We start from the raw sequence: 26,160 nt of genomic DNA on the forward strand, positions 1-26,160 counted from the left end.
ACTGATATTTGGTCTACTAATTAGATTGATCAGGGACTCGAATCAAAATGATTCTTAGATTTGTTTTACAAAAATACATCGGCCATGCGGTGAAAATTTTACGTGTACAAAAATATTTTCCACGTAATATAACATTTCACGAGATATAATATACGCACCACAATTTTGATATGTACCGCTTCAACTAATAAAAAAACAAAAACACATTGAAATTAAGTATATCGCAAGTTCGCAACACCTTGTGTCGATATTTTGGTACATTGAAACCTTCTTACCAAATGTGTCAACTTTATAGATCTACATGCCATCACCCCTGGTAAGAAACCGAGCATTTCGTGATTTAAAAATGCTGATTCTCGCTAAATCATCACTAGTCCATCTTTTTGTCATAATTTATCAATTTCGTCACTCACAAATACTGTAATAGCAATAGGAAGATGCAACACATGGAAAAATTTTTAGTTTTTAAGTTATTAACCTTTTAACACACATATCTCACAATTTATATAAGGATACATAATGTAACCTCTCATGTTATGGTCATACTGAAAAATCTCTCTATCACATCTATCTCCAGTCACACCACCGGCTCACCTGCTAAACTAAACCTAGATCATCATTTGACGTCCTGTCCTCCTGCGTGGTGGAATTTGACTATGTTGTTGTAGGACGTGGCTACGAGGGTTACGATCTTGTAGCGGGACCCATTGGTCCCATTCCACGTAACGGAAAAGACATGAGCCTACCATCCATCCATTTATCATGATCACCGTGGAAAAGTTTACCGATTCAATGAGCTGGCCAGTCAAAGCTTGATCATGGACCGTCAACGTCTGGTGGCTGCCACAGTGGAGTTGGGTATCTATCAATCACAGCAAAAATAACGGAGTCGATTAAACTGGCAAATTGTGCGGCGCAAACCTGAGAGATATGTGGATGCAAATACTCCAAAAGTCGAAGAATGATAATGAAACGGTCACATGCTTCGTCATAACATGAGTGCTACGGCTTGTTTTTTATTAGTGACAAATTATATGAGACGTGTTTACAATATATAAAGTGCGTATAGCGTGATTACAATATATAAATCACGTACGGCGTGTTTACGATATATAACTCGTGTATTTAAGTACGCGAGAATATTAATAAGGTCGTTCATTGCAAAATTGTATTTTAGAATTTTGAATTACGTGAGAACATTATAAGAAAAAAGTCAGTGACGCATTGGCACCACTGCTTTATGCTTAAAACCGATGCCATTAATATCTAAAAGCTAGCCTTTTGTTGCCACTCAGTACTACAGTCTGGTGATATTTCTCTTCATTTGGAAGTTAGGGGTCTTAGGTTCGAATCTCGTAAATGACGAATTTAATACCAAATTAGGCTGCTCATTGTTTTGTTTTATCGAACTCTCATTCCCTTAATATAAAAATATCGATGTACAAAAAAAAAAAAAAGCTAGCCTTTTGTTTGCAAAAGGAAATATTTTTGGCCCTTCTCTTCTTCCTACGCTTAATATTCTTTGAAAATTTACATATATGGCAAATTAAAGACATGGAACGCAGCCTAAAAATGTAACAATATTGTTAATTAGCTCTCCAAAAATGCAAATAAATCAATGAAACAAGAGACAGAGACAAAGACAAGGTTGTGGAGATTAAAGTAAAATATTTAACTCTTTTTTTTTCTTTCCATTTTTTTGTATACAGAGGAGGGAGCAATTACACATCTATGAATTGAGAGATTTTTCAGTGTGACTGTCACACAAGTGGTACACTACATGTTGCTATATAAATGGTGGGATATGTGTGTTAAAAAATTAATAACTTAAAAAATAAAATTTCTCATCATTTACATAAAACCACGTGGTGTACCACCTGTGTTCCCGTCACAACTAAAAATTTCACCTCTGAATGCCCACAGTAAAGAGAAATTTTTAGTTGTGACGGTACACCACGTGTTTTAATAGGAGTGATGGAAAATTTTATTTTTTAAGTTATTAACTTTTTAGCATACATATCTTACAATTTGTATTATTGTATAGTGATACGTGGTGTACCACCCCGTGTATCGGTCACACTGAAAAATCTCTTCACAGTAAAAGCCTGAAGACAGTCCAACACCCTCGAGAAAAGATAAAGGAAACCCAGATGAACAATTAACTAGCTAATTAAGTGACATTAGTGATTAATTAGTGTGTCCAAAACGGAGGTGGACTCACAAAAGCCACTCCTCTTCCTCCGCCTGCCTGCCCTTATGTAATTAATTAAGTAGCAGTACAAATCATGATTTTGTTTTCCCTTCTTTCGTACAACAAAAACTATCTCAAGACAGAAGAGAACGAACAAATCTCAGAGCCAGAGAGCCCCGGCCTCTTTGAGAAGAGGAACAAGAGTGCCGTTGATATGAGAGGCCATGACTCTGTCCATTGCGCCGACGAGTTTGCCACCGATGAAGACGACGGGGACGGCGGAGGAGGTCCCCAGCAGCCTCATCAACGCCCTCTCCAAGTCCTTACCTCTGGGGTCCTCGTCCAGCTCGTACACAGTGGGGTTGACGCCCATGCCGCAGAAGAGGCGCTTGATGGCGTGGCACATGCAGCAGCTGCTTATACTGAATATCACCACCGCGCTCTCCGACGCCATCCGCTCTATGCGCTCCAGAGGGTCCTCTATGCCCATGGAGGTTCTTGTGGGCATGCAGGAGCCCCATGACTCGGTCTGGTAGTGCATTGTGCTAGCTTAAATTGTTGAGGAGGTTAGGGTTCAGGTTGAAGTGAAGCGAAGGAATGTATAGATATCTGACTAGAAAAGCGGCTTTCTGGTTAAGTACTTGGGAGTTCAGAGGAGCAGTAATACGAGTATGTGAGATTTTGGTGAGGAATGGAGGAGAAGAGGGTCTGTATTTATAGGCCTGTTGGTTCAACTTTGAAGGGTATTTTTTTCCTTCCGTTATATTTTATTTATTTAATGGGTATTCTTGGAATAAAGATAAAAATAGTGGGTCTAAATCTAATATTGTAGTCGTCAGCGCATGCAAGTTTTCTTTAATTCTGCAATAATATTTATAATTAAAAAGTCAGATTTTCTTATATTAATTTGAATAAATTTTGAAATTAATGGAGAATAATAATACAAACAAGAGAGCTTATAATATAGAGAGGAGAGGAGACATGAAGGTCAGGCTTTTTCAGGAGAGAGTTGGGCAATAGACGGCTGCGTCCGTCCTTGTTGTCGGCCCTACGCCATCCGATTAATTATCAAATTTATAAAATTAAAAAAAGCAAGAACGTGCTGATCACAAACCTTTGTTCCTTCTGTTGACGAAAAATTTACCCTCGGAATGCTATTCTAATTAAGAAAACAAAATTCTATTGATACCGTTGGAAAATTGTAATTTTGGATTAGATCGAATTTTGTAGACCCCGGCAGAGCTAAATTAGGATTAGATGAATATTCTCAAGCTCCATGATGTATTATTGTATATAATGGATTAGTACGCTTTTTAATTTCTGTCTTATCGAAAACAAATTCTTCCATATATACAAAATCTGGTATATATATTATCTTGTTCTTCTATATTGCATGTCGGGGGATGGGGATTCATATTCATTACTAGTTATTTTATACTATTTTATACGTTTTATCCTTTGAGTTCATCTTTTTCACTTAATACTAATAGATATGTGCCTATTAATCTTTCTCTAGAATATAATCTTATTAATTTTCAAACTTAATAAGTTTAGTTAAGTTGGCTACAACAATATACTATTCTTCTTAACAAAATTAGACTCTTCCTCTATGTCATTTAGATGAATTTAGCGTAGACTATCGCATGTATCAAAATCTTATCTATGGGAAGCATTAAGTTGAAGTCTACGTTAATTCAAAAAGGGGATACTAGGATAAAGTTATAGTGTAGTGCTATTCACATGCACATCCTTTTTACCTCACACACACTCTTATTAATTTTTGTTTATTAATCTACTTCAATTGATTCGATTTGACAAAATAAGAGGGATAAATCAAATTAAGTGGCTTATTAATTAACGAGTATAGTACTACTATACTAAATTACTAATAATGTTTTGTTAGCTTTATTGGCTTTGAATGATTTGTAATGAATAAATGTAGCAATAGGTGGGGGAACATGCATGCTTGGCTCCATGGCTCACAGCGCGCATGCTTAGACATGTATGCAGCATGTCCAATGTGTGGCAGTAGCTTTTTCATTATTTAGGGTTTCATATATATAACATTTCCTGAATCTCACTGATCAATTTCCAGTAATAGTACTTCTAATTAATATTACAGATAAAGGAGAGAGCCAAACCAAGCCAAACAAAACCCAGAGAGAGAGAGAGAGATGAAGTCCGTACAGGCTTGGCGGGAAAAAGTAGGGTTTTCTGCTTGTAGTTTAGTTTTTTGGGGTCGCTAGCTCTCGGCAGACTGAAGAGTGAAGAGGTGATGCAGTGCAGTGCACAGGCACAGAGGCAAGCAATTAAGGGTATGTCCTGGGCGCGAAGGATATGCATGGCCTAATAAAAGTCCCAGCGGGAGCAGGAGCTGGGCGAAGAAAAAGAACTTGATATTATTCGATTCTGCTTCGTCACTTGTCTGCCTCTTATTTAATTTTCTACCCTCTTCCCTTTTCTGTCTTCACGCATACGCCATACCAACGTATATCTGTAAATATTGTTTACATGCATCATGTATACACCCACGTATATATACATGCAGCCCGTGAATACCTGGACTTCCTTTATTTTATGAAAGAGCCTGGACTGTAAACACTTCGATATATATATATATATATATATATATATATATATATATATATTTGTATATGTGCACACACAAACACATATAGGCTTCTGCACTACACTTTTTTTTTTGTCAAGGGCTTAAAGGATTGAAATGACACAACAGGCATGAATGTCCCTCCACTCAACGTACGTACTATCTATATGACTATATGGCCAAAACTCAAAGGAATCCAACGGTTTAAAGTTTAAACTTTCAACAAACAAATCAAGGGACTCATACCATAAAAAAATCTCCTATGCTCCAGTATACGTGCATAGTTTGCATTGCATGAATAGATGTTGTAAATGGCCAATATATATAGCTTATTGCTGATAAACTAACATCAAAAGATTTGTATTGTGTACTATATACTGGTGCATATTAAAAACATACTTCATTGTATAAAAAATTGTGGCCGTGGGATGGTAATGTACAATTCATCGGACGGCCGGGGGTGGACGGTGGAGGAGTAAACTTTGACTCTCGGGAATCTAATTCTTTTTTAAGTGGGAAAGGGGGAAAACCAATAAAGAATATTAGATTCAATCGTACAAAAGTTGTGTTCGGTCTAATTGTTTATGGTAAATACAAAAGTTGTATCGTTGTGTGGCATTTGGCAGGGATGAATTTAAAGGTCGCGTGATGAAATCCTCAGCTTTTTGGGATTTTGTCGCAACGTTTATCTTCTTCTCTGTTATCAGCTAGCAGCTGATTCATTATTCAGACTGGTAATTTATGATCAGTTTACCATTTAGAGAGGAACATGCAGAGAAAAAACAGGCCGGAGTGCCCAGAAATATCCCAAATGAGGAATGAGCATTTATAACAAAAAAAAAAAAAAAAGGTTCCAAAGGAATAAGCCTCACTTTTATTAAAATGTGAGAGTAGGTAAAGTGATCAATAACATGGTTCAAATAATTTTATTCGAACTTGTCGATGCTATTGTAATCCGCTCAAAGTGTAGTATATGTGTGTATCACATAGTAGTGTATGAACACACTGAATTCGGCTCCATATACACAAGTTTAGGGTTTCGCTTTAAACTTAAAAAGAAACACTAGTGAAGTTCACGCTTGTTTTAAATTAGTAAAACGTAAACACAGTTAATTATGAATTTAATATCTTTATGGAAAGCATTTTATGGGTCCGGAGCAGCACGAAGAAGAAACTTTATGGTATATTAGGTCGGCATGCAACTATTTGACCAAATATTTTATTTTGGGGTAATGCATTTGTGAATAAATCTTATAAACTTAATAATGTGTCATCAATAAAATGAACATGTTTATTAATGCTTAAATAATAATTAAATCATTAACTTCCATATCATTTAGTTTACAAATTTAGTTTTCTTAACATTACCGTTTTCTTTATTTGGCATGCACTTCCCCTCTCTCTCATGATGGACGAGTTTAATGTCACGAAGCAGCATGATATAATATTGTTTAAACTTCTCTCTATTTAACAACACTAAATCAAAACACTTAGAGAAATGAAGAGCTCATTTGAAAGTGTTTATAAAATTACTGAAAACACTTTTGGAATCATCCATTAGTCAAGATGTAAATGACTGTGGAAAAATATTTGAAGTGCTTTTTACAAAATGTACTATTTTATGCTTCTTGCTGAAAATACTTCAAGTAATTTTAAAATTAAAAAATAATTTGAACAAAAACACTTTAATTCATTTTAAAAACATTTCCAACGAGAGACAGAATACACATGTATAAGTTGTTCTCCTACTTAAATACTTCCATGATCTGAATGGTGATGATGATGTAGTTTTGTTGAGCAAAGTCTGACGCAACTATCGTTTTAAAAAATTAAAGTAAGAGGCAATGCTGGTTACTACTTTAGAGAATGGTGAATAATATAAATATTTGGCCATAGCTCCTTGAGCCGTTAAAGCGAAACGACATGACGGCTTTTCTCAGCCTTTGTTCCTCAACTTTGCTAACCGGATGACGTTAGCCCACCGTTGACTGCTTTTTCTTTCTTCCTTTCCCAACTTTTACTGCCCTTCTAGCCTCCCATTTGTCGCTTTCACTTTCGCTTAAATTTATATTTAATATTATTAATAACTAAGTTTGGTATTTGGCCAAAAAAAAAAAAAACTAAGTTTGGTACTTACAAATATATTTTTTATTAATTAAATATGACTTATGGTCATGAACATTAGTTATGTTATGTTTTTTTTTTTAAAAGAGGAACAATTGGTGACAAGTCACGGTTCACTTTTTTCAGGAACTTCCAATATCAAGGCCATTTTCCTGTTCTTTTTAGGAATTTCAGCTTTATATAATCTCTATTTGTTTGTTTATTTATTAGTGTGTGTGAACACAAATATATTTACAAAACTAGTGGTAGAGAGAAAAAGTGTTCTAAATTGAGAAATGTTAGTAATCTTTTTATTTACACTTTGTTCTTTAATTTTTTTATATACATTTTGAATAATGTATTTTTAGACCATTCTTTACAGAATTATTAAATTAAAAAATATTTAGCCATCTAAAGATCATCAAATAAACAGATAAATTATATATTTTCAATTAAATACTTAGTTGCTTATACATTTTTTTTATTTAGTTCATTTTACGGAGTTAACTTTTAAATAATTACTTATAATTTCGATCATCATATAACGTTTGAAAATGGTAAAACAAAATATCACCTTTAATATTTGCAATTGGAATTTAATGTCCTATGTCGGTGCTTTTGTCTCACCATGTGGTTCCAACATTAGTAGGGCAAGTAATCAAACTCAACGTCATGCCACACGGCAATTTGTGGTTTCATCTCTTCTGTCTTGGTCCCTGATTGGCTCCCTCCATTTGCTTAATACTCACGTCAGTAAAGAACGTGTTGAGAGTAAATTTTACATCGAAAAAATAAGAGAGCTTTGTATATATTTATAAGTAATTAGACAATTTTTGATACTGTCAATTGATTTTTCGATCGAATTCCGACTTCCTTTTCTTTTTTATTACACTTTACACTTACTGTTTGGTGTTTTTTCAAGATTTGCCAGCAACATTAACAAATTATTTGTCGTTTGTTTGTGTCTTTGCTCTTGACCATATAATATATGCTGCCTGTGGGGACTAGGGAATGGGGAAAGGGGAGAGGGTCGAGTCAGATTCCTTTATTTAGTACGCGGAACTTTAAGAGACAAAGTTGGGCACCATGTTATGTTATATGTGTTATGACAAAATTATAGGGGTGTGCTATCCACACACCCAATTTTACTTCTCACACACTCTTTGATAATTTATGTTCGTTGATCTTCTTCAATTCATCTGATCGGACAGCCGAAAATTAAAAATATGTGTGAGAAGTAAAATAGGGTGTGTGAATATCACATCTCAAATTATATTGTGCTTCCGGGGCAGGGGAAGGGGAAGACAGTTAGTATCCATTCTAAATTAATGCAACTATACTCTACAATCTCAAAATTAAAGGAAAAACGCGACTAATGTCATGCTGAAGTCTGCCAGACGTTAGATTGACTGAGCATCTAGGGCCAGAAGTGTTTGGGATAAGTTGGGGAGGATAGGGCCCACTGATTGCCACGGCAACGTGGTACTGCCGGAGGTTTTTTGTTTGGGGTTTACGTGCAACTCTTGCTCCTTGGTATGGTGATTTTGGTATGGGTGGAGTTTCTCTAATGTCGTGGTTCTTATATCAATCCCATCAAAACGAGTTTTATGCGTTTTGTCTCGTGGTTTGATACAGTATTTTTGTATCACTGATCAAGAGACGATTTTTATGCGACGATATGATATGTGTTGTGGTGCTGGGCATGTTAATGTATAAGTAAAAGAATGAGACGGTAGTAGACAATGGTCTGCGTCCATTTCCACTACTCGCTTATTTTTCACTTCATATTTTAAGGAAAACTAATAAAAAAAAGAATGAAAACTTTAAATTTTAACGAAAATGACAAAATAAACGGTAAAGTGAATAGTATTAGGATTGACTTTTTAGTAGAAAAATGTGAATTTTCGTTAAAGTGAACAGTACCGGGAACTTTTCATTAAAATTTCTTATATTTTAAGCCAGTACCGGAAACTTTTCGTTAAAATTTCTTATATTTTAAGCCATTGACAGACAGTAGAGAGAGAGAGAGAGAGAGAGAGAGAGAGAGAGAGAGAGAGAGAGCAACGACGTCCAATCAGCAAACATGCATGATGCATACATATGGTCTCCGTTTTGTATTGTAAGAGATGCGGGGCACGTCGTATTCGTAATTGTATATACGATAAACTGAGCTCGAAAAAAAGAAAGCAGGATGTGCGCAAGAGAAATAAGGAGATTATCATTTTAATAGGCAATGGTTGCATGTTCATCTTGATATTTTGTCACGCATAAAAGTTTAGTGTTGTGCTTATGATTGTCAAGGTTTTCTTTAGGCTCAAGATTTCAATCCAACCTTTTCATATTAATTTCTTTCATCGGATTTGATTTGATGTTTTTGGCTCCTATGATGTTCAGACAATCTGCTACTTGTGAGATTTGAGTAAGAATTTAGTCTGGGGATTAGGGAAGGGAGAGAGGAAGAAAGTCAAAGATGCATGGGGTTTAGATTATAGAAGAGGATGATCTACTAGACCCAGACAACGTTGGTCGGTTACTCATCAGATGACGAAGTAACCAGAACTGCATTTCAGATTGAGACATTTGAACCCCTACTATACTACTGGCTCCGTCACTGTCCACAGCCTCCAGCTTAATAAGGACGAATCAGTTTTAAGTATTTTCGTCGCTTTGAGTTGTTGGAAGATTGGAGCTTTTAGTGAGAACAAATAATTGTGGAGATGTGCTAGGTGGGGTCTCTACCCTAATACTTGGGGGCTTACTGCTTTAGCTAGAAGCTCATACTACAACAACCGCCATATAATGGGCCTCTTAAATGGACTCCAATTCAGAAATTAACTCCAACCCAATGGGCCTGTTACGGACCCATGGTTGTCTTTTGACAACCAGGCCCAATTCTGCCTGAGTCCATGTAACTTCCGTAAGTTTTCATTTGTACAGAAAATTGAACAGTAACAAAAAATTAACACTTAATAAGAATATAATTAAGGAAAACTAATAGAAATAGCTTAAAAACTTTAAGTTTTAACGAAAATGACAAAATAAAGGGTAAAGTGAATAGTACCAGACTTGACTTTTTACTGTAAAAATATAATTTTTCGTTAAAATGAATAGTACCGAAAACTTTTCGTTAAAGTTCCCATATAATTATGTAACCAAAACAGTTCATCAATGGAAACTACAGATATTTGTTTAAGCAAATCTAACCTTTGTCCAATCGGAAGTATCTGAATTTTACCCTAAAAACCAAAACATCCCACAACCGGCAATAGCTGATAGGCATAAGTTAACAATCCTAATCCTTTTTCCTCCATCCAAACAGTGAATGGCAGTTCAAAAGTAACTCGACAATTTTAAACTTACAAACATTTACTATGTGCAGATCTAATTAGGTAGAGGCACATAAGCAACAAAGTTCCCTCCGCAGGGACAAACTACAGCACAACCTTCTTCTCTCCCGAAACTGAGATTTTTATTGCCTAGAAATCTGCATCGGTGGTTGCTGGTTGTAGAATTTACCGTCTGAACCTTGAAAACTCTGATAAGTGTTTGTCGGTGCCATGAACGGAGAAATGCCATTTACTGGAGCTCCTGCTTGATAACTAGGCATTGGGGGTGGTGGTTGTTGGGCCACGTTGTAGGTGTATTGTCCAGGAGACGGCACATATTGGGGCACTTGGTACTGTGGTTGCGGTGGTAATGGTGGCAATGGTGGAGGAGAAGATGATGGGGGAGGTGGTGCCTCATTGGGAGTGTATTGTTGGTTGGTGGTAGAGACATTGTGCGGGAGAGAATCAGAACGCGAGAAGGGAGGAGATGCAGACGGGTTAGGGCTCTGGGGTACATAGGACGATGATTGGTCATTCTCCAGCTTAAGCCTCTTTTCGGATTGATAATCACCAGAAGACTCGTTAATTGGATTGCTGATGACACCCTCTGATGCCAGAGAGGAAAGGACATAAGAGAGCATCTGGGCTGAGGATGTTGATGCGGTCAGCTTTGCTGCCACTGCAGCAGCTGCAGACTTGCGAGGATCTTCCTCCACGCGACCAGATTTTTCGGCAAAAGGAACCTGCTGTGTGTACATTACCGGAGCTGATTGTTCTCTTCCTACCATAAAACTGGGAGGTGCTACAGAGGTATAAGCTTCCTTTGAGCTCTGGACTGCTATCTGCTGTGCATTATCCCCATTCACTAACCGATGGCAGATATTAGTGGCCAGCTCTGACTGGGACTCTGCACCCTGGAAAACAATATATGCATAGTGTACGCTTAGAATGTATTCTATACAACTAGAGTTATAAACGGCCAGACAACCAACAGTCAATACGCGATAAATATATAATTAGCTGTATAAGTGTTTATTTACTACTTAATTCAGATCAGTTAGTTTGACAAAGGATTTCATTATTAGTCGATTCAACATGAATTTGAATTGCATAAAGTTGAACCAAAACCAAGGATATTGGACAGTATATGCAGGGCATTGCAATTTACCTTAAACTCGTAAGTGCGGGAACTCAAGTCAACCCCATGGAGTATCACAATGCATCAACATATGTGTCCCACAAGAAAGGGAACCAACTCACCCTCCTCCAATAAGCATAAGATTTATATACGAGTCCCACAAGAAACCAACTCACCCTCCTCCGATAAGCATAAGTTTCAGAGTTATTTACCAATCTAAAAAATCTCACTTTTATTTAAACTCTCAATTGGTGAATCTTTATATATCTAACTAAAGTTTCGGCATTCAGTTTAATTTGATTGTGATGAATTAACCAACATTCATACAGTTATGTTATACTTCCACAGTTCCACGACAAAACTAAATGAGATTGATAGATACACACGGCTTACCTGAAGTTGGTTTCGGACTTGATCCAGCTTGTACTCCTGATACCAAAACCATGTTAGATCAACTAAAATCATAACGTCAAAAAACAGTAAATGAAAATTCTGATATTTTGCTAATAGGATTGTCTGCCAACCAACCTGCTCGTGAAGAGCCTCTCTCAAATGAGACACAAGATTAGCTCTAGATGATTCAACAGCTCTTAGTTGTTCAATACAGTTCCTCAGTATAGCATGCTGACCCTGAACCTCCTCCACAAATGCAGATCCATGAAATTGCCCTAGTGAAGAAAGAAAATTTAGGGCAAAGTAAGTCACGAACACTACACATGTTAAAAGTTAGAGAAAGTTCTCAAGAATTTACACATGTTGGGTATACCTGAAGTGACATCGGCACCAATTTCCTTATCAACCTTCTCAAGACAGCTAATAGCACTCCTGCATTTGCTCAATATAGTATCCTCGTCCATCTGCCCATGGATAACTTGATAATCTGAAACTATTTTGTCCAATGAAGTTCCAGCAGGATGCTTCTTGTTTTTTCAAACGAAAAAGGTAAAAGGAAAAAAAAGGTTAGCCATCAAACTGTAAGCTGAAACAAATGCTCACGCAATACAGTCAATACATACGATCTTACCAGTCTGGCACCCGAATGCTTCCCATTTCTGTTATTAGTTTCCGGGTGCTGTCCAACAAACTCTTGCTTGAGAATCTGGCCACGAGAACCAAAAACTTTTCTATCATCCCATATATTAACCTACAAAGTAGAAACATTGAACCCCAACAATCAGCAACAGCTGCAGGTTAGTTTCTAGAACAACAAGAAAACAAGAAAATGAAACAGTACATATGCACATGCATACATATAAAGAGTTGAGTCCTTCTTCTATCCATCTTATAAACCAAAAATTTGGTTTTGCTCAAGGTTTCCTTTGGATTAATCTGTTCTCAATAGAAACTATCTCCATGACAACCAATTCCAATTTATTTTTTTCTTTTAAAAATATGTAGAAACAGGTTATGCAGTTGTACCAATCGTTGTGCTGCATTTCTTCCAAATTCATCTCCACTTTCAATTACATCACGAAGAGCATCTGGAAGAACCTTCCAAAATTCACCAACAAATTCCGAACCTTTTCGCCTACTGTTCTGTAAAATATCATTAGCAAGATACAAGAAAGCCAATCTCTGGTCGCGTGGAGCAGAATGAAATTGCCTAGCCCATGTTTCAACAACTTGTCTTGCTTTATTCATATGGAAAATGCACCAATGTGATAGAGCTAAATTGCATTAAGGATAACAACCACGTACTCAGACAACAAAGATAACAAGCATCGACAACATGTGCAAAAATAATGAGATATGCCAAAGCTCAAGATGCACAAGTATCACTAAGTTGTACTTGTAAATTAAAACTTACAAGAAAAGTATAATATCAACTAGACAATAAACAAAACAGTGATTATGGAATAGCAAAAGGATTCAAATTTGGCAGGGAAAATGCATTGGATATGTGGATTTTGACAATGGATTTCAAAATCAATTAAGTTTTCCAAAGAAATGAGTTATGAGACAAGAGGGTGGTTAAATTGTCCCACAAAAGGAAATCTGGCTCGCTATGAAAGTTAGAACAGCCAGAAAAATTGTCTACAGTTCCTCTATGAAAAAGCTAAAAAGAACATTGATATCCATGTGATGTCAGCAAAAGGATACTCTCTATGCTTGCTTGAGAGCTATTGAGCTTGGCTAGCTTTTCCACTAAAATCTGTTGATTGAATGTACTTCCCATGATTCCAGCAAGAGTTGGTCCAACTTATACTGCACAATGCAGCCTTTAAACTGAGAAAACCTTCAAGCAAAACAAATAAACATTTAGATATACAGTAACAGATTCCACCTGGTAAGACACCTAGAAGCACAGTATATCGACCAAAACAAAATTTCATGTCATCATAAGACTGAAGATTGGGAAACCTTGCATTTGCACATTGCATCTAGGAAAGCAACAGTCACGATCAAATTGTAACCATGGACAATATATCAACTATTCATCCCTCTAGCATCACATGCGAGAAATAGCATATAATATCATTTTGTGTCTACAAATTTAGATTACAAACAGTTCCTATGATAAATTACTTTTAAAACTTATAATGATTCAAGCACCCAAACCAGAGCGGAAGGATAATGCCTTCTCAAATTCACCTAAAACAAGAGCTTGTAATGAGCCTACGAAAACTAGTAAAAAATGATAAAAAAATATAAATGTTTTAAATCTAGTCAGGGATAGTGAAGAGGGATCTAGTCAGGGATAGTGAAGAAAATATAGAAAGTGAATTGACTCTGCATCTGGAGTTGGCTATTATGCCTCTACAAATCCCAGAAATGTAACACTTGTGTCCAGTGTGAGAATACAATAAATACCATACTTGTGTGCTAACTGGCAATAAGTAAGTGCCCAAGCCCAATGATTTCGGAGGAGAGAATACAGTCAAAACTTGATTCAGATGGCTACCTCTAATAAAGAATGAAAAATCCGTTATCCATAACTAGAAATTATTGGACGTAATGGTGATCTCTTTGCCTATGCACTTTAAACCGTTTGTGAAACTGATGAAAATATGGGGGATAGATGATTTGGTCACACTTTCCGATGATAGAGTAGGCCATTAGTTAGCCCTTGGGCCTGCTCATGGGCTACATGGTCGGATAGCGTCTTCATCTTTGGGCTATAGGTTTAGAAGCAGATGTGCGCAAATAAGATTAGCTCTAGATGTTTCTAGATGCGAGCGCTTCTGTACAAATGCGATGCAAGATTCCTGAAATTGGTTTTGACGTTTTGTTTGCCTATTACGTACTTCTATTTCCTTTGACGACCGATATATGGCCCGGTGCCTAACATGTAATGATTATGAAATGAATGACCGACAAGTTTCCCTTAATGAATGATAAGTAAAATCTTCGTTGTCCATACCAATAACGGTATTCCCAAATAGACTGCGCACTACAATCTACAGTTTGGCAATAACTCCTAGACCAAAATGACAACGTAAAAAACAAAGAACAATCATTGTGCCGATTCCAATTTTCTACGCCAATTCACACAATCGGCAGTATCTCTTCCTAATTTTGCTACACCTGATACTCACTCGTGGTATCTACAAACCACCAAACATCAAATGTGCTTGCTTATAAAGTTTCCATCTTCAAATCATTCGGCTACTCAACATTACTTACTCAATTAGTCAATGACGAATCAAACTAAATTAATCAATTAACTGACGGGAGTTTTAAAGAAACACTTCCGGCACTGTTCACCTTTAACGAAACACTTCCAATACTGTTCACCTTTAACAAAAAACACATTTTTACTCTAAAAAAATCACTCCTGATTCTATTCACTTACAACACATTTTTGTCCTTTTGATTAAAACTCAAAATTTTCAAGCCCCTATCATTAGTTTTCCTTTAACTGAAACTACTAATCACAGATTCACAACAGATTAATTAGAAAGAAAAAAAATGAACAAAATCAGCATCCAGCCAAAACCTAAATTTTTTTCTTCCATAATCTACATGTTATCCCTAACTTTTCCTGTCCAATTAAACCAGTTAATTCAAAATATTACTCAAAAATTCAGAAACAAACAAAAAAAGATTCTTCAAATATTGCCTGAGAGTAAAACTCTACAGCCCTAAAGTAGAATTAAGAAATAGAAAACACAATTAACAAAAATAAACTAAAAATTGGAACCCTAGAGCTTGGAGTAGGTACCTCTTGCGTTGATAGGAATGCGGTGGCCAGAGAAAAAAAAAATTCAGCGGCGGGTACAAGTAGCAATCTCGAGTTCGTCCATGAAGGATTGGGGGTAAGCTTACCCAGCTGAATTCGGACTCGGAAAACTCCGAAAGACGGAATCTTTTTATAGTTCAAGTTGTTCAACCGCTTCTTCTCCTTCTCTCTCTCTTGAGTTTTCTTTTCTTACCACCGTCGGGGATTTTTAAAGTTCCGAAAGCACCCTTGGCTTGCGGTGTTGGTGAGTTCTATGTTTAGGGGTTTTAGCCGGGAGAGTTGTCAACTGCACAAAAGTTATCCAGCCACGACGTCGTACTGGTTCGGACAATGTCTCACGTATGCTATGGTCTAAGGTTGTTTTTCACTTTCCGTATAATTTTGATAATGTGTAATTTATGTAGACTTTGCGCTGCTTTACAGTTTAACGTCAATAAATTTTCTTAAAAGTGAAATTTGTCATCGACTTTTTACCATATCGTAGTTTAATGAAAATTTAGTGCCAATATTATAAAACTTATGCTAAAATTATGAAGTGGCATAAAATTTATAGTGAGTCTCCTTAACACAGAGGAGGTGTTGAGGGAGAGCGAAAGATGCAGTCGCATAGGGCCCCCAAATTTTTTGTCCTAATCTAATATTTATATGTAATAATGTTTTGTATTTAAAAATTACTTTTGTTATGTAATAACATTCTATATTTAAAAATTATTTTTGTTAACACTTTAAAATTTCATTGTGCACTCCTTATAAACGTAATTTTTTCCTTTCTAACACCTTAAAAATGGTATTCTTTTTTTCAATTTTATTATATAATAATGTTATATATTCAAGTGAAACTTTAAAGTTAGAATTTTTTAAGTTTTTTTTTCTTGTTTGGTTGTTTAAGATTGAACTGCTTTTGATTATTTAGTGAACGTTATATTTGTAGCTCTTTGATATTTTTAAACTTGCAATTAGTTAGTGCTAAACTTTGTTTTGATTTAAGTGATCATTTTCTAGCGTCAATATATTGTCCTACATTTTTTAAAACTATCTTAATGAAGGGCCTTTCATAAATTTCGTATAGGGCCTCCAAAATCTTAGAGACAACCCCGCCTTAACGTTTCTCATATTTTATTGTTGTTTGTTATTAACTTATTATTGAGTTTTTATTCATGCGTTGCTAAATCACACAATAATGATCAGAAATGTTGAAATACCTTTATAAATCTTCTCGACCTCCGACATAAGGACCCTTTTTATCTGAGATTAATATTTACTATTTAGTGAAATTAAAGGAGGAATGACCTCATCAGTCGAATAAAAAACATAAGCAAAATATGATAAATTTACCATCATTAATTTATGCTTCCACAAATAAAATACACCCAATGACCATCAGCAATCTCGCTGACTGTTTACATAAAGTTTAGCAGCACTACACAAACGAATAATAATAAGATTACAACAAGTGACAATAATTTCGAAATACAAGAGCTTTAATACGAAAAAACAATTTCATGCTGCTGTTGTTGGATCTCTAGACATTCATCAGTTCTTCAAAGACATTCATGGCAGAAGCTGGAAGCCCCAGAAGCACGTTTATGTTCTTCTTTTCTGTTCCATTAGAAAGGAACAAGATCACTTCCTTCTCCGGCAATGCCACCGGGCCCGACAGCACAGGCTCTCCCCAACCAAAATCAGTCGTGTAGAACGACAGCCTAGACCAAGTCGTGATCAAGAGTGTGGAGGCCAACGAAGGCCTGGCTCGCGTCAGCTCGAAATAATCTATGGCAGATCTCATGTAACTGTCAGTGACCATCTTGATTGCATCTTGAACTAGTCCGACTGCATTTGACAGTGGCTTGTCCAGCAAGTCACCTGCCTGGCAGATGGAATTTGTCAGCACAATGCCGTTGCCAAAGTACCATTTTGGCAGCGGTGGGCTGAATTTAGGCCTCCCGTCAACAGCAAACATGAGCTTTATTTGTTGTTCAGGCAGCATATTTAGCGCTCTGGTCCGAGCTTTCCACACAAATGCAGAGAGGGCTTCGAATGTAGTGCAATTTTCAAGCGCCCCGTCTTCCCTGGCCTTCGTTTTGAGTTTTTCAAGCTTCTCACTGTTGAAACAGAAGGATCTGTATAGCATTTTTTCATCACAAAGGTCATTGTTGGTGCTAGAAGTGCCAGTAATCTCTGAGAATTCTTGATGCAGGTACTCTATCTTAGGTGGGTTTCGCGCTTTGAGTATGCTTCTGTCTAAAAACGGACGATCTGTCAATTGTAAACCTCTGGCGATTTTAGCCCACGAGTTCACGAATTCCATAGCGCCAATGCCATCAAACATACAATGATTCATGCACAGGCCAAGAGCAAATCCTCCACATTTGAATTTAGTCACCTAATGGAATGATCATTAATTTACAAACGTAATTTCAAGAGACGAGAAGTGAAATTGTATTGCAGAGATTTAGTCACAAACCTGAGCCACCAGAGGAGGAATCTCCAGCATGTTCTTTGCACCAGGAACATCATAAACCAGCTTCCCAAGAGTCTCGGGGTCCGGCTTTGTTATGTCTCCAATCTCTTCTATCGCGCAATCTGCTTCAGCCTCAACGAAAACAGCTCCTTCCCCGGTGCAATCCACAATGAGCTTTCCCTCCGCGCTGATTGCTAATCGTCCGGCGAGAGGGTAGTAGTGGACAAGAACCTTCTTCAAAGCATCCTTGATCACTTCCCCTGCCTTATCATTTCCCTTTGCATCCGACTTGAAGCAGTAAATAGTACGAACAGTCACCGCAATGTTCTGATCGAGGTTCGAGAGGAAGTACAAACCCTTCTCAGTTTCAACCGCAGGGGGAACCAGAGTTGGCTCTCCTTGCTTCACTCTCAGCTGGAATGCGTCGCCATTGGTGTTGTTGCTGTCCATTGCGGCAGAGTCTCCGAATTCAGCAACCTGAAAACACAGTATCAAAAAATGCAGAAAAGAAGAAGCAAGATCATAAGGAATTTAGGACTCATTCGATACTGCTTCTTTAAGAAGCATTTGTGTTCATAAACGTTTGCTAGAAATACTTTTATTAGAAATACGAATTTTTTTTGTAGAGGAAAGCGCGCTTTTATGACTCCGAAACACTTTGTCATAAGCGCTTAGCCCTTCTCGTAGCAGTTCCAAACAAACCCTTAAAGTGAGTTATGAGAGAACAAACCATATGAGCAAGCTGATGAACGGAAAGGAGAGTTCTGAAAATAGCTGAAAGGAATGCTCAGAACTCGAATGAAGAACCCGAAAACTGATGAGGATCGGCAAAGGGAATGGCTTTCGAGGTTCCAGGAGGACTGGAGGAGCAGGATAGTTATAGAAAGGTGGAATTTCGCAACTTATCAATTGCGTTACTTGTTTTAGAAAAAGAAGGTAATGGTGAAAAGGGACAGGTAGTTGTGCCTGAAATCTGATGATCCAAATGTTTTCGGGCTACGAAATGAAACTGCAGAGGCTGTGTTTTTCATCTGGAAATAGAGTATAGGGCAGGAAGATGGGTGAGGGTAGGCCACTGGTACTGAAACCTAACACACCAGACAAGGAATCTAATGTCATAGGGGAGAAAGTGTGGGGGCTTTTTTGGTGGGGTTGGTATCCAAATTCTATAACTCCCTTTTGCTTTGGTTCCTCTTACTCCAAGTTTTTTCTTTGAATGAAGGAAATCACGACAGCGCAAACTTTAACTGAACACACAACGCAAACTCTAACTATTTTGTCATATGATTGATGTGATAATATCCTATTCTCAAACACGCTCTCACGGGTAGCCCCAAACGACGTCACAAAGGAAACCAATTCCCACATAGGAACTAGTCAAGTCATTATACCGAAACTAACGTAACTTTTTGAAAGCCCAATCATCATTCAGAGACTAAAGCCAACGCAACTTTTCGAGTGCCCAGTCATTCAGAAGGCTAACTAATTAAGGAGGCAAATTTAAGCCTAGTAAATTGGGCCGAATATGTGTCGAAAAATAACCTGGTCCACCAATAACACCAATACTATTCCAATTTAACCATCATTATTAGGCGTTCGGTTTTATCACAAAAGACATTCGGTGGTTTAGGGGTAAAAACTCCCATATATTAATTGTATATTATTTTACCATAAGACTGATGCAGGATCCCATTCTCCAACAATTACAAGTTATCACATAATAATGTCCTAACCTTTGCTTCCCAGCTCTCACGTTTTTGTAGTTTTTTTTTGGGCGGGACTCGTGACTCGTAATTCCTGCGATCATTGCGGTGGAAATGGCACAGTAACAGTGAGGTTGATTTTCAACAGACAGCGACATGCTTTAGAACTTTGAAGACCATGGAGGGAGATAGAGACAAGGGTGTATAAAAAGTGTCGCAGACGAATAAATTGTACTGGAAACAGAGTCGGAGATACAAAATAATCGCTACAATTTTACGGTATACATTTCCAGCCATACGGATACAACAAACTCTTTGCACCAGGCTTATAGATAGCTAGCAAAATGGTTACTCAAAAGTCAAAACACCATTCCTATAGGTTCCTCAAAACACCAATTGATATTTCAATTTCTTGGGCACACATGGTTTTACTTGTCACTCTTCGATTCCAACTACTGAAAACAGCTAAGCAGGTGGCACACTGACCTCAAAAAAGTCATGCCTGACCACACTTGCTTAGACAAGCAACTCCTTCTTCTAGATAATCCTCCCTCGTGATCCAAAATTCAGGAGCGTCCTGCATGTGTTAACCACCACATTGAAATTTTCTTAGACCACTTGCAGTTACCCACTCCAATGTGGGGAATTGATGACATCGTATGGAAACTCGATCTAAGAGATAGAGAGAACAAGCAATGACATGTACCTTCATAATTCCTGCAAGGACTGCACCACCTAGATACACCATGTGCTTTCTTCGTGGAGGATCTTCAATTCGCAATCGCAATTTCTGTTCAACCCAAACTTTGGAGAATGAGAAACAGAACAAATGAGCTCAGTCGATTATGTCACATTCAACTTGATGACATTCTTTCTAATCACTAAAGTTTTGATATCAATCAGGATATCCCGACCTAACCATAGTCAGTTTGGTACTACTTCAATACCAACACAATACACATGCTATGTTCCGACTGTTTCATAATTTTTCCAAAAGCTCGGTTTGTTCTCTTTCTTATCCATGAAACACAAAACTCTTATCTTACCTTCAGCCCATCTTTGTTACCCTTCAAAACAACGTCAAGATAGCGGTCCAGTATTTCTTTCTCCAAACTGAAGAAACACCATATCTAATATCAGAACATTATCAATTCCTAAACTAAATTTTAACAAGAAAACAGAATGCCTATAGGATGAAAATAATTCATACAGTTTTTGATGTAAAAGGGTAAATTTAATTTCAAGCTTAATTACTAAACATACAGAAATCTGACATCCCCTTGTCAGATATAACTGGAAAAAACTACTTCAAATAAGAAATTTATAATCCAAGTGATACAATGAAGGGTAAGACATTACCGACTGGGTAATCCAGGATACATTGTGCTCCCTCCACTTAAAACAATATGCTGGTAGAGCTGCAACAAAGGCAAAAAGATCATACAATCAATGACAGGAAGTCAAATGAATAAAGGAATAATCAATGTCAATTTGCAATGGGATTCATATAGGTACCATCATCCTGTTGTCAATATCCATTTCCTGAATGCAGCGGAATACCATGTCAGCCATCCCATCACCTTCAACATCTATAAGTTCCTGTACAAGGAAAATCTTACAAGAATTCAAAGCCTTGAACCTGTTATACACCCAGCATTGTAGGTGTTACTATCACTTTGAAGAGGTGCAAATTCCTTTTAGTATTATATGTAACAAAATGATAATTGATTTAACAGGAGACTAGACTGAAAACATTTGAGCAATTTAATTGACTACAGAAAAGTTTAAATAACCAACATCAAGAAAATAACACAGGACACTTGAAAGTTACAGGAGTGAAAAGCGCCTCAGGAGCCTGGAACCTTTCGGTGCCAACTTTAATCACCCTTCCATCTGGCAGCTGAATAAACCATCATATATCAGAGAATTAGCATCAAAATATATATAACTCTTGATTAAAACTATAACGATATAATAAAAGAGGGAACCAAAGAGAAAAATGACAGACAAAAATGAAGAATCACCAAAATAAGAAGAAAAAAATTACTGCCATTAGAGCAAAGAAAGCGTGACATACAAAAAGCATAGGCAAATAAAAGATGAACTTATAATATGGCCACCCCTGATTATGTCTTTTCCGTCAAACCATGCATAGAAGAATTGGATATCTAATGAGATGCTACGGAAACTAACTTACAGTGTAGTTTTTTACAAGTATGGTGGTCTCAAGTCCCAACTGATACTCCCTTTTGTAATCATAACTGCATCAAATTGGATACATAATTCATGAAACTAATAATTTTCACAACATTCCGCACCAAAAACAAAATGTTCCATAGCACAAGAATATAGGTTTTGTTTACCTAATATAGCAGAGCTTCTCCTTGATTTCCCTAACAGTCTCAAAATCAGCTGTCCTATTCATTGAATACCTTCACGAATAAAGTTACAATCCTCAGTCAAATGAAAGTTTCACTTAACACACCAAAGATAGTGCAAACCATATTGATCTTACTAAAATATAAGCAAATGGTTCTCACCCCCTCCGTGAGAGCAAATCAACAAGATATGATGTTATGTGCCGGCCAGCTACATTCATTCGCTTCGTAAGATGAGGAAATGAGTAGCCATCAACAACTGGAACCTAGAAAGTTGAGAAAATTAATTAAAAGTTGATATAGAGTTTGATTTCCCTTCAATGGTTTTCATTACTGTGCAATATCCAAGAACTAATCAGCTCAAACATATAACTGTAGAGTGAGTGATACACTATGCAAGCTGTTCCCAGTACTCTTAATACAAAACATAGAAGTTTTGTTTGAGGAATTTACCACATGTGTAACACCATCACCACAGTCAATAACTAATCCGGTTAGCAAGCCTGTAAAAAAAAACAAGGAAACAATGAAGCCCATGACCCAGAAAAAGTAAAACTTAATGTAATTCTGTTCCAACATATAATTCTGGGAAATGAGAATAAGTGCTTTTTCCAAGAATTTGAAAGTGCAACAGTAAAAAAGACACTTGTTTGTAGAAAAAACACGAAGAAAACGAAAAAGGTAGAAACAAAAGAAGTTTTTTTTGGGAGGGGGGGGGGGATGTGTAAAAACAACATCACAAGCATTTAACCTTTAATTATCTCTATAAGCACCTTGAGCATACAATGTTAGAACAGCTTGAATTTGAATGAAGACACCAGCAAAATTGTACTTCTCAAACATGGTCTCAACCTGAAATGTTGAACAGCCCCAAATCATGAGCCAACAATGCCACAATTCCCGATATTTATTATCATACAGATATGATTACCAAAACAAAAAAGATACCATTTTTTCACGGTTCTTTGTAGGATTAAGAGGCGGGTCTGTGAGTAAAATCTGACACTCGGTAGGATCTATCTGTCGACCAAAAGTACACAACAGAGCATTAACAACCTCGAATGAAACTATACCGTCGAAATTCACAATCAAAGGCAGCCAGAGTTTACCTTTAGCTCACTGTAAAATGCATGGTCCCAGACATGACCCATATCATCCCAGTTTTGCACAATGCCATTGTTAACCGGGTAATTTATATCCAGTTGATGCCGAAATTCCGCGCAAGCTTCTCCAACAATGACATCCTAAACTCATTTATAAAATTTACAAGAAAAAAATGCTCTCTGAACCAATCACTAAATCACGAGCTAATAAGGATTATGAATTGTGTTAAAAAAATAACTAAAAGTATTAACCTTTATTTCTTGTTCCATAAGTGATTCCTCATATCGAAGCAGTGGCCTTCCAACTACGCAAGGGAATACCGAGGTGGGGAAATTCTCTCCAGCAAATCCACATTTCACATACTGCAAACTCAATCAAACGAAATTAACAAAACCCAAAAATTAAATTATGATTTAACACCTGCGGATCCAAAACAGAGGTCAAAATTTGCTGGATCGTTGAAACCCTTAGACACAGATTAGAATACAAGTGCTTTTTTTGTAAGTGCTTTTCCTTGTGTGTGAGGGAAAGCAGGAAAGCTAGATAGAGGAGAGGAGTGTACCCCGGTACCATTGTCGCACACGACGACGTTTCGACTGTTCATGTTCAGCTGCTGCTGATGAGAGTTTGTTGCTGCTGGTTTCCTCTACTGCATTTCTTCAACCTGAAGTTCGTTCAACTGCAGGAGAGAGAGAAGTCGTGTTGGTAGGAAAAACAAGGAAGAAGGAAAGATGTTATGGGCCTTGGGTCCTATAAATTGGGCCATCGGCCCACAAGGCATCGCATAACTCAACTGAAAGCCCAGCCCGTACAGTCACTGTTAGTTAATATATAAATCGTGAGCCTTTCTTCTAGGGTTTACGCCGTTTGAAGAGTTTCAGAGCTACCAAGCAGGTCGAAGCAGCAGCCTCCGAAAATGGTGAGTATCCGCTCCCTCACCGTCTTCCTCCGCCTCCCATTCCACCTCCGTCGCATTGGAACTTCCATTAATCTTCACTGTCTTGATTCTCTTCTCACATTTTCATTTGTTTTACTCAGGCCCCCAAAAGAGGCGTAAAAGCTCCAGTCGCAGCTTCCAAGAAGAAGACGGTATGTATCTTCTGTGTCAATATATATGTGTGTATATATATTGATGATTTTGCGATTCGCTTCTATGGTGATTGTGATGGGTGGTGCTGTGTGGTGGTTTTATAGGACAAGGTTGTAAACCCGCTGTTCGAGAAGCGCCCAAAGCAGTTCGGTATCGGAGGGGCATTGCCACCGAAGAGGGATCTGACCCGGTTCGTGAAATGGCCCAAGGTGGTTCAGATTCAGAGGAAGAAGAGGATCCTCAAGCAGAGGTTGAAGGTTCCTCCAGCTTTGAACCAGTTCACCAAGACCCTCGATAAGAACCTCGGTATTTTTCGATAACTCTTGCCTTTTGATTGCGTTTTCCTGGTTCTGCATTTTAGTATTTTTATTTGGGGAAATTGTTTGGAACCCTCATAGTACTGTTATTCTTCTTCTTTTTTTCCTCCAATATATGAATGTTAGATTGAGATTTTGATTTGATGAATAAGTTTACGAAGAAATTTATCTATTTATATTTTCGGTGTTTATCATTTAGAATGTGCTGATTACAAGTTTCTCAAATTCATGTTCCTTGATATGATTACGGCACAATATAATTTGTTTCATTATATAGAAGAAAATGTGAGATGTTGATAGGTATTACAGTTATAGTATGTCGGGTGTACCAGCTCGTTGCTATGTTTCCAAACTGTTTTGTGACTGTATTGTCGTGGCCTTTGTTGTTTCTGCTGGATTTTATGGAAGCGCTCAAATTATAACGTTGTCTCTTATACCTGTGTGCAGCCACCAGCCTGTTCAAGATGCTTCTCAAGTACAGGCCTGAGGACAAAGCTGCAAAGAAGGAGCGCCTTTTGAAAAGGGCCCAGGCCGAGACCGAAGGCAAATCTGTTGAGGCCAAGAAACCTATTGTTGTGAAGTATGGTCTCAACCATGTGACCTACCTCATAGAGCAGGTTTTGCTCTCTGCCATGTGCATGTGTTTTGTGTTCTTTGTTATGGCATTTGCATTTTGAGTAATGTTGTTTTGCAACTGTATTTTACTTGCAGAACAAGGCCCAGCTTGTTGTTATCGCACACGATGTTGACCCAATAGAGTTGGTTGTCTGGCTTCCTGCTTTATGCAGGAAGATGGAAGTCCCATATTGCATTGTGAAGGGCAAAGCACGCTTGGGATCTGTAATATTCTTATATTTCTAGATTCTTGATTGTTTTAAGTCGGTTTGTCTATTATATATGAACTAAGAACAAACGTTTTTCTCAGATTGTCCACAAGAAAACTGCGTCAGTTTTGTGCTTGACAACAGTCAAGAATGAGGATAAGTTGGAGTTCAGCAAGGTCTTGGAGGCAATCAAGGTGGGATTGAATTAAATTCCTTGACCAATTTCTCGAAGCTGTTGTTTGATTGCTTTGTAATGCTTACGTTGTCCATATTGATACTGAACGCTTTGTTTAATTTGGTGTCCTCGCTTTGTTGCAGGCCAACTTCAATGACAAGTATGAGGAGTACAGGAAAAAGTGGGGTGGCGGCATCATGGGTTCCAAATCCCAGGCAAAAACTAGGGCGAAGGAGAAGCTCCTTGCGAAAGAAGCTGCGCAAAGGCTTAATTAAATTTGGTTGTTTTTTGTACCTCTTTCTACTTGGGAAAAGATTGTCCGAGTCTGCTTCTCGATTTTGTGTAGTTAAAGTTTATTTAGATCAACCGCTGAGGTTTTCTTTTCCTTTAAATGCCGCAATGTTGTTTAGCTGGTTGGATTAAGACTGAATGGACATGCCGATTTTGGTACGGTTTTGGGGATATCCAGTGATGAGCAATTACAATATGTTTTATGATGATTGTTTCTGTTGCACAATTCATTTGCACTATGCTTATTTTGGTATGCCATGTTATTTGAACT

The 26,160-nt window shown here is 37.4% G+C and overlaps 5 protein-coding genes across 9 annotated transcripts; 1 reads left to right on the plus strand and 4 right to left on the minus strand.

Annotated features, from left to right (window-relative positions):
* Positions 1–2,132: 2,132 nt before the first annotated feature.
* LOC103411116 (glutaredoxin-C1-like) lies at positions 2,133–2,885 on the minus strand. The gene has a single exon (XM_008349773.4). The coding sequence runs from the start codon at positions 2,730–2,732 to the stop codon at positions 2,352–2,354; it is 381 nt and encodes a 126-aa protein (XP_008347995.1). The 5' UTR covers positions 2,733–2,885; the 3' UTR covers positions 2,133–2,351.
* Positions 2,886–10,023: 7,138 nt separating this feature from the next.
* LOC103442117 (uncharacterized) lies at positions 10,024–15,883 on the minus strand. Of its 2 annotated transcripts, none has more exons than XM_029107626.2 (8): positions 15,529–15,883; positions 13,467–13,602; positions 12,786–13,033; positions 12,391–12,510; positions 12,133–12,283; positions 11,895–12,034; positions 11,760–11,795; positions 10,024–11,142 (listed from the first exon to the last, which is right to left on the minus strand). In XM_029107626.2, the coding sequence occupies exons 2-8, from the start codon at positions 13,540–13,542 to the stop codon at positions 10,372–10,374; spliced, it is 1,542 nt and encodes a 513-aa protein (XP_028963459.2). In that variant the 5' UTR covers positions 13,543–13,602; positions 15,529–15,883; the 3' UTR covers positions 10,024–10,371. The 2 variants fall into 2 exon arrangements, with proteins under 2 accessions (XP_028963459.2, XP_028963458.2); XM_029107625.2 differs by having other exon boundaries at positions 12,133–12,286; positions 15,529–15,875.
* Positions 15,884–16,867: 984 nt separating this feature from the next.
* Positions 16,868–19,280, minus strand: LOC103442116 (omega-hydroxypalmitate O-feruloyl transferase-like). The gene is made up of 3 exons (XM_008380872.4): positions 18,738–19,280; positions 18,011–18,484; positions 16,868–17,929 (listed from the first exon to the last, which is right to left on the minus strand). The coding sequence occupies exons 1-3, from the start codon at positions 18,738–18,740 to the stop codon at positions 17,069–17,071; spliced, it is 1,338 nt and encodes a 445-aa protein (XP_008379094.3). The 5' UTR covers positions 18,741–19,280; the 3' UTR covers positions 16,868–17,068.
* A 633-nt stretch (positions 19,281–19,913) lies between these two features.
* Positions 19,914–23,914, minus strand: LOC103442115 (actin-related protein 2). 4 transcript variants are annotated; one of them, XM_008380870.4, is made up of 15 exons: positions 23,755–23,914; positions 23,444–23,554; positions 23,198–23,332; positions 23,037–23,108; positions 22,862–22,940; positions 22,542–22,591; positions 22,251–22,354; positions 22,074–22,142; positions 21,908–21,971; positions 21,542–21,610; positions 21,226–21,309; positions 21,070–21,128; positions 20,757–20,823; positions 20,417–20,500; positions 19,914–20,287 (listed from the first exon to the last, which is right to left on the minus strand). In XM_008380870.4, the coding sequence occupies exons 1-15, from the start codon at positions 23,794–23,796 to the stop codon at positions 20,207–20,209; spliced, it is 1,170 nt and encodes a 389-aa protein (XP_008379092.1). In that variant the 5' UTR covers positions 23,797–23,914; the 3' UTR covers positions 19,914–20,206. The 4 variants fall into 4 exon arrangements, with proteins under 4 accessions (XP_008379092.1, XP_070661320.1, XP_017189929.1 ...); XM_070805219.1 differs by having other exon boundaries at positions 20,417–20,514; XM_017334440.3 differs by having other exon boundaries at positions 21,226–21,324.
* An 89-nt stretch (positions 23,915–24,003) lies between these two features.
* On the plus strand, positions 24,004–26,098 carry LOC103442114 (large ribosomal subunit protein eL8y). Its single transcript, XM_008380869.4, has 7 exons — positions 24,004–24,111; positions 24,231–24,281; positions 24,387–24,588; positions 25,047–25,216; positions 25,311–25,439; positions 25,525–25,617; positions 25,742–26,098. Exons 1-7 carry the CDS (start codon positions 24,109–24,111, stop codon positions 25,871–25,873), a joined length of 780 nt encoding a protein of 259 aa, XP_008379091.1. The 5' UTR covers positions 24,004–24,108; the 3' UTR covers positions 25,874–26,098.
* Positions 26,099–26,160: the final 62 nt, after the last annotated feature.

The sequence above is a fragment of the Malus domestica genome, chromosome 09 (assembly GCF_042453785.1).
Source record: "Malus domestica chromosome 09, GDT2T_hap1".
Lineage (NCBI taxonomy): Eukaryota > Viridiplantae > Streptophyta > Magnoliopsida > Rosales > Rosaceae > Malus > Malus domestica.

Coding starts and splice junctions, on each gene's coding strand:
- LOC103442114 (XM_008380869.4), top strand. Junction 24,589..25,046: donor GACCCTCGATAAGAACCTCG/GTATTTTTCGAT, acceptor ACCTGTGTGCAG/CCACCAGCCTGTTCAAGATG. Junction 25,440..25,524: donor GCAAAGCACGCTTGGGATCT/GTAATATTCTTA, acceptor CGTTTTTCTCAG/ATTGTCCACAAGAAAACTGC.
- LOC103442115 (XM_017334440.3), bottom strand. CDS start 23,796: ATGAACAGTCGAAACGTCGTCGTGTGCGACAATGGTACCGGG. Junction 22,941..23,036: donor CAAAGAACCGTGAAAAAATG/GTATCTTTTTTG, acceptor TCAACATTTCAG/GTTGAGACCATGTTTGAGAA. Junction 22,355..22,541: donor GTGATGGTGTTACACATGTG/GTAAATTCCTCA, acceptor TCAACTTTCTAG/GTTCCAGTTGTTGATGGCTA.
- LOC103442116 (XM_008380872.4), bottom strand. Junction 17,930..18,010: donor TTCCTCCTCTGGTGGCTCAG/GTTTGTGACTAA, acceptor TCATTCCATTAG/GTGACTAAATTCAAATGTGG.
- LOC103442117 (XM_029107625.2), bottom strand. CDS start 13,542: ATGGGAAGTACATTCAATCAACAGATTTTAGTGGAAAAGCTAGCCAAG. Junction 11,796..11,894: donor GAGAGGCTCTTCACGAGCAG/GTTGGTTGGCAG, acceptor TTTTGGTATCAG/GAGTACAAGCTGGATCAAGT. Junction 11,143..11,759: donor AAGTCCGAAACCAACTTCAG/GTAAGCCGTGTG, acceptor ATTGTTTTCCAG/GGTGCAGAGTCCCAGTCAGA.
- LOC103411116 (XM_008349773.4), bottom strand. CDS start 2,732: ATGCACTACCAGACCGAGTCATGGGGCTCCTGCATGCCCACAAGAACC.